The sequence below is a fragment of the Gasterosteus aculeatus genome, chromosome 6 (genome assembly GCF_964276395.1).
Source record: "Gasterosteus aculeatus chromosome 6, fGasAcu3.hap1.1, whole genome shotgun sequence".
NCBI classification, from domain to species: domain Eukaryota; kingdom Metazoa; phylum Chordata; class Actinopteri; order Perciformes; family Gasterosteidae; genus Gasterosteus; species Gasterosteus aculeatus.
The window spans coordinates 7,577,132-7,590,723 of record NC_135693.1 but is presented as its reverse complement, the minus strand read 5'-3'; the positions used below and the strand labels follow the sequence as shown (position 1 = coordinate 7,590,723).

The following is a 13,592-nucleotide window of genomic DNA, read 5'->3' as shown; positions in this document are numbered from 1 at the left end:
CAGCTTGACCCGCCGACAATTGCCCGTGGTCGAGGCCTTGAGGAGGAGCAGTTTGCAAAACCAACAGGGGCACGAGGAAATGAGCCTCCCGTAATGCATCGCCGCGCATCTGCAGACACACCCTGGGAGCCGAAGCTCCCCCCCCGTCAGGCTCTTCACACATCCCCAAAGCAGAGACGGTCTGCCATCAGATAAAACATTTCACCATCACCGTGCCTGCTATCTCAACATGGGCCTCTGTACCGGCACATTGTTTGAAATGATCTGCGTGTCCTTTTGCGTGGGGGACTGCATGCATATCGTGCCTTACCCTGCATCGTCATACAGGTTACCAGGCTTTTGCTCACGTGGCCATCACGTGCATTGGAATCCAGGCAGGTTACCTGCTACCTTCTATGCCTTAAACCAACACACTGAGCTCGCCCCACAAAGCTGAAAGGCCCAGTAGCAGACAGTCGATCCCCATGATTGAATTTGTTGTTCTTGAAAGGGTCTCTCTTTCAATGCGCGTGGCGTCTTGAGAAACCCTGGTTTCATTTTCAATTTGCCAAAGCAGTTTAAGTGCATTGCAGCTGGGGAAGGATGCATCCAGAGCAAAGCCGTGGTAGAGCTTGCTGTTTACTTCAAGTGCGGCTCAGATTGATGGCTGAATCTAACTTTAGCTCTGCGTGTCAGGGGTGGAAACAAGCTTCTTACTAGTGTGACTGACGTGCCCCTCTCCCCTGGCCATAAGGCACAGAGAAAAAGAGAAGTTCTCACTTTCACGCATTTAGATCTCTATAAATATTCAAATCGGAAGGGTTTATTTTTACCAATTGCATAAATTCGAAGCCCCCTCCTGGGTCTTTATTCTACAGACATGATTTTAGGATCACACTCCCCTCTCTCGCCTGCGATTTTTTTCATTTGGCATAGCAACAGCATGCTATCTTATCAGCTGATCCTGAGCCAGAAGCTTAGGAGTAGTTGCTCAGCAGAAAAAGGATGGATTTTGCTGGGCTCGGCTATAATATGAGAAAAAGCCCAAATGCTCTTGGATCGGTCCCATGCTTTGTCCTCATCTCCACGTCGCCTCTTTCCCTTGTTCATTTTTCATCCTCTCTCCTTTCATCTTTTTGCGCCGCGCCCCCTCTCCTTCCTCTGCATTCTGCTCTCTCTCTCTCTCTCTTCCTCCACCTCTCTCGCTCTCTTTCTGCTCCACTTATACGATTTGGCAGCACTCCAAGATCTGAGAAAAACATTGGAGGCATAGCCTCGTTTTGATGTCTGTAAAGAGAGGGAGGCTGAGAGCGAGAGAGTCCTCATTTCCATTTCACAGACTTGATTCACGGCAACGCCACAGCAGAGGAGGAACGCAGGAATATAGAGAGCGTAACCGCCAGTCAGAGAGAAAAGGAAAGGACACAGGGACCGATATAGATGCTATAGATACGCAGGAACAATGTGGAGAATGAAGTTCTCTAAGTTTCATGAACGGTGTTTATAGAAAAGTGTAGAGGCAACAAAATGAGGGGAGGAGGGGGGCAACAACAGAATATCCAAAACATGCACTTTGTTTGTGTGACCCCTTTGGTGAAAACAGTGACCAAAGATTAAAGCTCATTAAATTAGATGAAAACGTCGATTCATAAGGACCGCAGGCAGTAATTGGGTCTCCAACTAGTCTGAAAGCAAACAAATTTGGCACATGACACTGTAATCAGGCCTTCATGGTAACCAGGCCCCACCAGTCAGATGTAAAAAAAAAAAAAAAACCTCTGTGGGGGAAGCCAAGAATCGGAAGGGAAGTTTTACACATCTTGCGGATTCAGCCGTGCTCCTCCTAATTGCTGGTTGGAGCTCCAGCTTCTCCCCCGGTGCCGAGAAGAGAGACCGTCATTACTGGTCTCTCAGGCGCCCGTGCCCAACTCCAAAGGGAAACTTTGATTGATGAACAGAAGGAAAAAAAGTGGCAGATACGAGCGTGTCCTCGATACAACATTTGCTGTGACCTTGTTTTCCCTGACAGGTCTAAAATTAACCGCGTGGATCTGTTATACGGGGAGGGGTAGAAATGTGGACCAGATTCTGCTTTTGGCGCGTCCCTGTCTCCGCTCGCTTTCAGGGGATTACAGCAGCACGAGCGCACCTCTTAATTTATTGCACTAAACATAGATTCATTAGTGAAACAGCTGGCTACAGTCTGACACACATCCCCTCCCTCCCTCCACCCGCCCACCGGGCCATATTCAACATTATAATGTCAATATATAAATGCCTGAGAATTTGAATTCCTCATGCAGTCCAGTGTGGACGTTGTCTCCTCCCCAACTTAATGACTGTCTATAAATGTCAGCGTAACTGAACCAGAAACATCAAACACAGGCTTATCTGGGAGGGGTAATAAAACCCATCCCGAAGACAACAAATATGAACTCTGTCCGTCCCAGTTATGGCTTTATTACCACATGCACGTCTCTGTGTAACACTGCGTACCAACCTACGGTTTAGTTAACCATTGAAAGCAGAGGGCCGGGAGGCCGCAGACGCTCTGCGTCACCCTTCTAGTCTATTCTTGCCTTTCACTCAGCTGGATTAACATGACTGTATCCGGTAAATCAATCAAACAGTCAAAGTGGATTTTGAATGTCCATTGATTGGCTATGTGAGCAATAGAATGTCTGGGTAGGGGACCTTTTTTGTTGTTGTTGCTTGGATTTATGCAAACTGCATGACTGTAAAGCTAAACCGCAGCGGAATGAGGACAAATCTAAATGAATCTTTGCCTAAGGTGATATCAGTTTGACCCGGCTCTGTCTCAGACACTGTGTCTTACTAGGTTTGCCGTAAAATGCTTTCAGGGTACGAGCTCGTCAGTCAAAATAGTGTTTCTCTCACAAGCACGAGCTTAAATATCTAAGATCCCGGCAGCATGTGAGTAACTACACACACGAGGACACATGTGATTATAAATATTCAAGCCGAACTTAACGCCCCCCCCCCCCCGCCCCCCCTTCGTGACCTTGTCTGCACATGGAGGTTGTTTACTGAAATCACTCCATAATGTTCCCTCCTGCATATAAATCGACGGGCTGCACCGGAGCATCTGCTGTGCACCCATTCTTTCTGGTTACTATGCAACCACGTTAGAATTGTGTTATGACAGAGACACATCCAGGGACACGTTAGACACAACGCAGGTTATTTCAGTCAGCACCGAACAAACAGGTAGGGGAGGAGAGAGAGAGAGAGAGAGAGAGAGAGAGAGAGAGAGAGAGAGAGAGAGAGAAAAAGGTTCTTTTGCGATGACGTGTCATCAAACCCGCTTTCCTTGGATGTTGCAATGTCAATTTGTGCATCCAGCACACTGTCATAAGAAACAAGTAGGTCAAAGTGCCGAGCATTAACAAATGAACAGTGTGTGCGACGGGGGGGGGAATGGAGCAGGTGTGTTGTTGGTGTTAACCTTCACCAAACTGAGTAACGCCCAGCTGATTAGATGAGCGGAAATCACCATGAAACAAACAGCTGGCTTCTAAAAAGAAGACTCGCGGAAAAAAAATGATTTCTATCGGTCAAAATCTTCGCGGCCTCAAGTGATGTTGCGAAAGCTGTTATTTGCTCTGAATGTCTGAGAGTTTGTTCAGTTAATCTGGGGACAGGGTTTATCCGCGCCCCTCTTAGTTGGATAAACAAGCCTGGTGCAAAGATTATGTTTTCATTCAACATTATGAATCTATCAGTTAATAAGGACACCACGCGGCTTATTCCAGAAAAAAAAATGTTGAGGTGTTTACTGAAGGCTTGATTACAACGCGAGCGAGATGTTTCAAATAATTCCACCCCCCCTGCTAGACATGACTCTCCATGTCAATGTCCTGCTGCAGTGTCATCTGCGAGGGAGCCAGATTTCTTTGTCTGGAGGAGCGAAAACACACTTTAAGATTGCTTCTCCTTTTGCAGACACGGTAACTGCATTTATTTTGGAGGGGTGGGGGGGGCACGAGGCGCTCGTTGCGAGGTAGAGAGGAGTCTGGCTGCCTCTACTCGCCACATTAAGGAGGCAGAATGGATGTTTTCAATGTTCTTGCTGCCGTGAATCTGCAACAGTTAAATGAGCATGTGAAGAGATAGACTGGTCGGTGTGCAGGGCAGCAGCAGCGTTATGAAGAGCGTTGCATCCAATTCATGCTTTGGAGATAGTTTGAAATGCTGATTTTATTCATACGATATGGTTTGCAAACTGCTCGGTGAATCAAAAGTTGGATTGCGTCACATATAAGCAGTTTGTTTCAAATAAAAACCTAAAACACATTCATGACGTCAAACACAGTTTTGCATACAAGCTTGAAGATGTGTGGCACCGCTCCAAAGGCTAAGGGCGTTATCCGGGGTGGAACACGTTGGGCTGCCGTGGGTTACACTGTGTTATCATGTTGAAAATCATGCACTTTTCCCACATTACTGACTCAACAGATTCCAGCTGACTGACCATGACGTGGCATCCGTTTCTGTACACTGCCATCAATAACAGCGATGCACATTTTGGACCAGATTGGAGACAGGATGTGTCTTGCTCGGGGGTTAGTTGTTGTTTTTTTTTCCTTCCCATGAATCATGAAAAGGCATGTGTGCAGAAGGAAAGCCTGCCGTCCTGCGGTTTGCAAACAGTAGCCTACTTTATGTTGTGCAGCGTAAATCAGGTCTCCTGAGCCGTCACAACAAGCCCACATATCAGCGCAGAGAGCCCCCCGTCTCGCCATCTGTGTCACTTATTCACTCAAATGAAGCAAGCTCAGACAATAAGTTCATACAAGATCAGAAATTGTATTTGGCAATTTTTAAACAAGTGCATACAAGTACAGCTAAAAGCATTTCAGTTTTGCCAAGTGCTCGTAGAGTAGCATTAGTCACATTCTACGTTAAACAGGAACTGCCACCAGACCTAGAAGTACATCAAGAATTTTGTTAAACATCAACAAAGAGGATTGTAGTCCATTATAACGAGTACATACCTTTATCTTCAAAAATATAGAAACACAATGTATTCAAAAATCAAAAATTATACAACCATGTTTACGAAGTATAATCTTCCCTCCGTCCAATATGTACAAGTCCGTTAGTTTGTTTGAATGGTATGTAAGTGATATTTATATATTTATACTCAGATTTTTTGCTTCCCCTCCCCAAAGAAGTGTTCAAACAAAATCAAGGGTCCCTCTCCTTTTTTACTTTGACATCTCCTGCAAGGATGGTGGCAATTTCCCCTTGCATGAAAGCCCACGGTACGTTCGAGCCAACCAGGGGACATTTCTCTCCGCTTGGACAGTACACTTCACCCGTGGCGCCCTGCTGCTTTATGCTTTCCCTCGAGCACGGAAAGCAGAACTTGTGAGAGGGCACAGACGGGCACTGGACAAAGTGCGTGTCCTCCAAACGCTCGTGGCACAGCGTGCAGCACAGAGGTATGCTGCCGGGTACCGAGGAGTCCGGAATGCTCTGGGGGTGCACTTGGTCCATGCCAGGCACGTGGGGCGTACCCGCGCCGGACGCATCTCTCTGCGCCAGCCTCCTCTGGTTCATGGAGGACGGCGACAGGGGACTGTTGCTGTTCCTCCGAGTGGTGGAGTGGACTTGGCTGGCGTCCTTGGGAGAGCTGTTCCCACCCGCGTTGTCTGCAGCCATGATGAGAGCCGCCATGGGGGACTGGCCGTTCTGGGCCACCTCCGGTGGGGTGGTGCGGGAGTGGGGGGATATTGTGGAAGGGGGAGAGGCGAAGCTCGGCGGGGGGACTGGGGGCATTTTCAGTCCGTCGGTAGGCGGTGGTAACCACTGCTGTCCTTCTCCGTTGAGCTTGGCGGCTGTCCCTTCCCCGTCTGGTTCGGGAGAGGCTTTTCTCTTCATGCTCCGGGGGTGTTTTCCTCTGTCTGGAGGTGGGAAAGGGTTAAACAGAGCCGTTGAGTTGCACAGCTCAGACTGTTGCTCAATAATTACACTAGTGGAGAGATGTGCAATTCCTTTTTTTTTTTTGGGCTGTACCACGGGGTGCAAAACAATAATAACGAGCACAACAAAACGCATGCAGTATGCACCTCGAATTGTGCAGACCTACTACTAGATGTGTCATTTCACACGTTATTAACCCGTTCGTGTGCACGAACGAGTCATCGAATACAATACAATATTGAATTTTGCACCAAAAAAAAGGGAAAAATGACAGAAAATATCCTTAAATTTCAACACGTCTGGATGCTCACCTGACTTAGAAGACGTGGCGCTGGTCTCGTAGCCCATAACCCTTTGTTGCATGGCCGCGTGGTCCTTCTTGAACCTGTTGTCGAACGTGTGCAGAGCCATCAGGTCCCTCACCGTCTTGCCCTTGCTCATCCAGTCCTGGTCCGCCCGGTTTTTGTGGCCGTCGGAGAGCTCCGGCGTGAGGCTGTCCGGTCTGTGCTTCTCCTTCCCGTCTCTGTCGTGCTCGGTGCTGGAGACCGAGGCGGGTCTCTTGCCCATCTCGGCGGGGCTGCCGCCCGCCAGCGCGGAGGGGAGTCCCATCTGGCCGCCTCGCCCGTTGACCGCGTGCGCCGGGGCCATGCTCCCGTTAACCAAAGGCACTAGATTCGGGGGCACCGCGCTATTCCTGCGCGGGTTGGGGCTCTGGCGGTTCAGCTCCGGCGGCTCGTCGGGCTTAGGAAATCCATTGGGGACCGGGATGCCGTTCGCCTGCCTGCCGGACTGGTACTCGGGACCCAGCCGCGGCGGGCGGTCGGAGGAGAGCGGGTAGCGGTCCAGCGGCTGCGGCGGCCGGGAGCCGGGGTCCCCCGCCGCGGCGTGGTTGATCGCCTGGATCTCCTTGCCGGAGAGCTGCGACTTCCCGGGACCGGGAGACCTGCCCTCCTGGAAGCCGTGAGCCCGCTTGAGCTGCCGGGCCGTCTCGATGACGAACTCGATGCGGTCGGCTCCTTCGTAGTTGACACATCCCCTGCAGACGGGCTCGGTAAAATCCCAGATCATGGCCCACGGCATGCGGGGCAAGTCGCACAAATAACACGACTGCCTCCTGGAAGACGCAGCGACCGCCGCGGACGACATAGCGCTCGTCGTCGACCCCCCTCCAACAAAAAAAAGGAACCCAAAATGTGTTTTTACCCCCTGCTTTCCTCCGGAGCGCCCTTTTAAAAAAGCCAACAACAACCCAAAAAAAAAAGGAGCAAGTTCCGATTGTCGAGAAGGAAAAAAAAAACACCCCACAAATGCGTCTCGTCCCGACTTTTTTCGAGCGACGACGTTGAAGTTTTAGAGGGAGACGTTGATGTCGGTGTGTACTTTACTACGGCGCTCCTCTATCTATCTCCAGCGACGCGCCACTACTGGCCCAACGTGGAGCCGTGACGTCACCGCGGAGCTCTAAACGCCTGCTTCCACTTCAGTTTCTATTGACTTGATTTCTTCGACAGCCCCCCCTTCCTCCCCCTTCCTCCCCCTCCACCCCCTTCCCCCCGCCACACACACACACACACACACACAGATACCGCAGCCTCTGTCACTCACTTCTTTTTTTAATATTTATTTTTATTTTATCACTTGAACCTCGGCCAGAACTGCACCCAGTTCGCCGTCACCGCCGCGTCCGCCTGAAGGGAATAACCCATCCGCAACAACAACAAAAAGGAAACATGGCACCGCAGATACCTGCGATCGTGCAAGCGAGAATATTTTGGTTTTGTTTTGTTTTAATGAAAAACGTGATTTTGGCGGCAGACCGCCGGGGGATGAATTAAACCGGGGGGAGAGGGAGCCGCCAGCGCCCGCAGTAACCCGCCGCTTTGTCCTCCGTCCTGCGCGTTATGCGCTGCGGCTTGTTTTTCTCAACGCGCGGCGCTGCTTTGCCGCTGTGCAATGGAGGAGGTGGGTCCGACAACTGTCAATCCAGCAGGGATCTTATAGAAATGTATGTTATGTTAAAGCAGCAGGTTCGTTTTTTTAATGGGAATATTTCAGGGTTTTACTGCCCGCCGTCGTGAACTCAACGCGCACTGACTAAAGAGAGAAAAAGGGCGCCTCTGTTCGCCAGTAACCAGGAAGCTCTGTCATGAGGTGGGGATTTCCAGCCAGTGCGCTGTAAGCTTGAATGGATCAGGGTTACAGCATGAAAATAGCTCTGCCCACATGCACTGAGCAGTCAGTCATGCAAAGCTGCCACTAAATGAAATTACACAGGAATGAATCAGCCAGTCCTTTTTTTTTTTCTTTCTCCCTTTTTTTTTAATAAACTCACTATCAAACCTCAAATGAAGTGTGTTAGTCTATAGGTTTAAAACGAGTAATGTGACATGATGGGAAAACAGACACTAGAAACAGGTCATATGCCTAAAAAAAAACAAAAACAGCCCCACCGCCCTGAAGGAAAAGTGTATGTTTGAACTGGAGGAGTGTCCCAGTAGTTGAGATTCCTCCCTCTCTGGGCTCATTCCAACTCATTGCAGCTTAGCCTTGGGCTTCGGGTGAGGCAATGCGTCTGTAACCTGCAGACACAAAGCAGGATATGTTTGTGCAAGTCCATGTGACGTTGGAAAGAGGAAGCAAGATGTTTAGTCACGTACCCTCATCCGCCTCACCCGTTTAGAGTACATGGAAACAACTCCGTTGACACCCAGCGAATGTAACGTTTGGTGCAGTTGCAGCATGTTTGATTCTTTCTGCAAGGCAACCTAACAATGCATCACAATAATATCCCCTTGAGGACAATCACATGGTTTTACTGCCGTCACACTGTTTCCCATCTCCGCTTTCTCTCAAACCTCAGTCCGCGTTGGGTAAACGACACACGGAAGAGCTTTAATGCATTATAACACAGTTAGCAATTGACTGCCGTGAAGGGGGAAAATAAACAAAAGTCCTTCCTTGAGTTTGTCGGGAAACGGTTGCCTGACGCTTTGATCCCTCGGTTTCCACTCAGCCGATTGTTGTGCAAGCAAACAGCTACACACTATTATGCAAGAGGGAGGCATGCTGGGATTCAATTAAATCCTAAATGACCCGCTTCTATAATGGAAAAATCCATTGCTTTAAAATAAACGCTGCAGCGGCTTGAAAGCAGAGACACAGTTACACTGTGCAGAGGCGACAAAGGACCAACGAAGCCAAACACGCTCTGATGGCGAAGCATGTACAGTAAAATCAAACTTGCAAACTTTTCTTTTTTTTCCAACATGGAGTAACTTAATGACAGCCAGGGTAATTAATACCTTGCACGTGACAGCACTGCAGGCCTGACGACATGACGTTACATCTCTTTCTGAGCCTGTTACATTTTATAGTGGCCATCTTTTATTCATGGGAGAGAATCATTACACATTCCCTGTGAAGTCTTCTGCTTAATCCAAACACAGCGCTGAATGTTTCCTGTGTTTCTCCTCAATGAGAGCAACGCTCATGTTATATAACCTTGTTTTTTAGCGCAACTGTTAACGTGAGCAGCAAACTCCACTGAGGCATGTTGCACGTAGTGGAGGGAGGTTAATGCAGGACACAGCGCTGCAGTTAAGCAGTTGTAGTGATCCACCTTGCAGATCACCAGCTGCACAGAGTGGAAGGCGGTGCAACATGTCAGAAGGGTGACTGTAAGGACTAACGTGCACGCATTACAGAGCCTCTTTGTATGTAACCGTAGATACTAGCACAGTGCCCATACTACCATATTTATCCTGTTCACAGGGCTATTTTTAGCCATAGAACTGCTCAGCAAGGATTAGCACGCAGATAAAATATGGGAAGCAGTGCAAGATAACGCCGCAACATCCATCCATCAAATTAGGTGCTTCCTGTATTTCGATGTTACTTGGACGATGATTTTATTGATTTTGTCTGGATGGATTAGCACTGGAACCTCGACGCATGATGCAAGGAAACGGCCTGCAGCGTGCGTACGGAAACACAAACTGGGATATTTATAAGGAGTCTGCTTTCGTTTAGGTATAAAATGGTGGAATCCAAATAAAATGGAGGGTCGACGGCAAAAGGGAGAAATGCGCTGGGCGGCTGGAATCTGGGGGGCTGGAGGCTGCAGAGGTGATGTCATTGGGCCAGAGCAAGAGGCGAGTGAAAAACAAGTCTCTCTCTTTATTCTGATCCTCTTTGCAGTCCCGGTGGGGGGAAGGGAGGGTAGGTGGGGGAGGTGGGGGGGGGGTGGAGGGCTGGCAGTCGGCCAAGGCAAGGGCTGCTGGGAAATGGCAGAGGATGCCAAGCAGGCCCTGCCGCCAACATTAGAAGCTCACATCTTTGTTCTCAGAAACCTGGTGTGCTGCCAAAGGCCTCATTTCGGCTCCATGGCATGATTACACTGGATGTAGGCCAACTACTGAGAGCTTGCTCTCTCTCTCTCTCTCTCTCTCTCTCTCTCTCCCTCTCTCCCTCCCTCCCTCCCTTTCTCACTCTCCCTTCATGCTCCCTCCCGAGGCTCTCTCTCTTTTTCCACTGCCTTCAAAAGCTTTCTGCCAAACATGCAGCAGTTGCCATGGCTGCAGAGAATGGAACATAAAAAAGTGAGTAATGAGTCAGACCTGGACCCAGATGTGCCACATGGTTATCCATTTAGAAAAAAAAACAAGACGGTAACATATCCCCTTAATCTCCCGGGCTTTTCGGGTGAGAGACGTCTCAGTAAATACCAGCGCGGCGAGTGGAGGAAATAATCCCCACAGAAAAATGTAAATGAACATTGTTTTCACATCCACTTTCAAACAGAAGGTAGTTTCAGAGTCTCCTCCGTCAACCAGGAACAGAAAGTGAACTTTGGTAGTGCTTTTGTAACCTTTCATGCCTTGTATAGGCTGACGACATAGTTTCCCGTCCAGTGGAAACCCCCGTAAGTTCTCAGACACAACCAGACAATGTGATGTCAACAAACGTTTTCTTCGCCGCTTGTTGCAAAATCAGCACATTGTTAGAACTGGTTGAACTAGTATTTGAGGTTAAGCTGTCCGATTCATAAGCTTCTGTTAGAGTAAGTAACACCTGCACAGTTTGATGGCTTCTCGCTTACTGCCCTTAAAAGGCCGTTTCCCCCTTGACTCGTGGTTGTTATGTTTAGCTTAGTGAGCTGAGCTGCGCAATCATTGCAGCTTTGTGAGCGACTCCGACAAAATGTTCAAAATGTCATTCTTCTGCACACAGACACACACACACACACACACACACACACACACACACACACACTATCTTTGTAACGCCAGTCATTGACATAATGCATTCCCTTGCTCCGTAACCCATTATTAACCATCACAACTAAATGCCTGACACCAACCCTGCACATGTTCCACAAATGTCCTCACTCTGAGGGTTTAACACACACACACGCACACACACTAGTTTCTGTACAGCTAGTTTGTTCTTACACCTCTATAGATCCTCAGATCCACCCAGAGAGACACATCCGACTTCATTAAAAGGACCTTCCTAGTGTATACAGCAGTATGAACTTCATGTGGGTGTCTGAATGTGTTTGTGTTACATTTTTCCTCTGACCTTGTTTCTTGAAAAAGATTAAATATCTTTTTCTTTTTCTGTTTGAGCCAAGAAAAAAAATGTGTGTGTGTGTTATATAACCTCTTCCTCTGAGCCAAATAAAAACTTTCCTAAAGAAGGCTTATTTAATACTGCCGCTGCTGTCAATTTTTGAGCTGCTCTGCTAGAAACTGGATTCTGACATCCGATCCAGAATTTACCAACAGAGCACTCCGATGCCGTGTTATTCACTAGCGCTGGCCTCCTTTCCACGTCGCTGCCTTTTGCATCAATAGTTTGAACACCCATGTGATGTGTATTTACGCCTTTGCATGTATTAATTCCGCCGAAGAGTCGGATAAAACCCTGGTGAATAATACCTCAAAATATGTGTCAACATGCATATTTATAATTCCTTTATTTAGAAGATATTTCAGGGTTGCAACTGGAAGAAGATCAAAGCTGCTGCTGTTCCAGTAACATCTGCCTTGAAAGCAGAGGGGGTATGCAGAGTAATTTCTGTGATGTATAGAAAACAAAACAACATGACGTGGGAGAACAAGGGAAACTGAGAATAGCAAGTCCCGACCCAATTGGAAAACCTCAAGTCTCCTTATTTTTGGGGGATATTTTTTGACGATGGCCTGATGCATCATTTACACATGTCGTGGTTGCGTTTGGAAAGGGATCTCTTCTCGGCTTTCCCGCAATCCAACTCCAAGCACATTTACTTGGGAATCAGTCCTTTTTTGGCAAGGGTCATAAATCAGTTACAGATTCCACGGCTGCTTCCCGGCCCTCCTTTTGATAGTCTGCGTCGTTTATGGAGGAAGTTTCATCGTGTGCTGCGAGCGTCCGTGCCAGAGATGTCCTTCCTCCCCTCTCCATAAAAGTGCAAGTTGTCACGATGGTGTGGCATTCATTATTCGCCTGTGGTTTTGGGGGCCTGCCCCCCCCCCACCCGCAGCAGCTGGGGAGCATCGGTTGTCACATTCGGCCTTCGGGCCGCGGTGAAAGATGGGGCGGCTGTGGGTGAGTGCTGTCCTCCTGTCTGCAGTGCGATAAAGCCCCCTTAACCGCACCGTCTGGGCATCTGGGCACAGGGACGCCTCACCTCCGTCATCCACATCAAAGCGCGTTGTCTCTCGCAAAAACAGCTCGCTGTGAGGAGCTGGAAGTAGAAAGTGGAGCTGGAATGACGAGTACAGCCGAGTGTGTGTGAATTCTCGGAGGACGATTCGGTGCTTCGGTGTTTTTTCACCGTTGCGTTTTCAGTTCATTTTGCTTGTTTGTCTGATTACCAGCAGAATTACGGAAAATACAACTAGCCCAAATCACAGGGCGGGTACTCTTCATTTGCGAGATAGGTCATATCTATATTTTCCTTACAAAACAAATGGCTTAAATCTAGAACACCAGGACGTAGAAACAAGAAAGTCTGACAGTCACCTACTCATAGCTATTAGAAGGTTGCTTTCCTGTTCAGACATTTTTTAAGCCTCGTGAGTGAATTGTTATTATTTCAGATGGAAATGTTGGCTAACTTTGGAATTACAGCCCCTGTTTATATAAAACTGGAAGTATCCTTTAAGACAGCTTAAGTCCAGCTCGTGGGTTTGTTACGGAAATGAAAGCGATGACAGCCTTTATTTGTGAACCTCGGATCACATGACCTCACGCGATAAACTCAACTGTGACAAACCGGTTTTGCAGCAAATATTAAAGATGTTGTCATACAGGCGGTTCATTATTCCCCAGAGGCACATCGTGGGTAGTCCAGTCATAGCCACACTGCTCAGCTCAGCCAGTGTAATACTGTGGGAAGCACATGGGATGAATAGCAGAGCCTTGACGCAACAGTAAAGCCCCAACAGCGAAGGCAGCTCTGTGGGAAAGTTCGGTGCCCTTGAAGGAGCCCGATAAGCCCGAGGTGATATCAACCCGCCTGTTTGAATTGTGCAAATTTGTAACGACTACGAGCACGCCGCTGATAGAGAGCCGGCTTGCGCCATGTGTTCACAAAAAAAAAAACCTGCTTGTCCAAAGGTCACGCAGGGCTGGGTGTGGCGAACGCCGCCTGCGTGATCCTCCGTGATTCGTGATTCGAA

The 13,592-nt window shown here is 48.4% G+C and overlaps 1 protein-coding gene across 1 annotated transcript; it reads right to left on the bottom strand.

The window, feature by feature from the left end:
• Positions 1-4,786: 4,786 nt before the first annotated feature.
• On the bottom strand, positions 4,787-7,489 carry irf2bp2a (interferon regulatory factor 2 binding protein 2a). Its single transcript, XM_040177972.2, has 2 exons — positions 6,237-7,489; positions 4,787-5,906 (listed from the first exon to the last, which is right to left on the bottom strand). The coding sequence occupies exons 1-2, from the start codon at positions 7,069-7,071 to the stop codon at positions 5,188-5,190; spliced, it is 1,554 nt and encodes a 517-aa protein (XP_040033906.1). The 5' UTR covers positions 7,072-7,489; the 3' UTR covers positions 4,787-5,187.
• Positions 7,490-13,592: the final 6,103 nt, after the last annotated feature.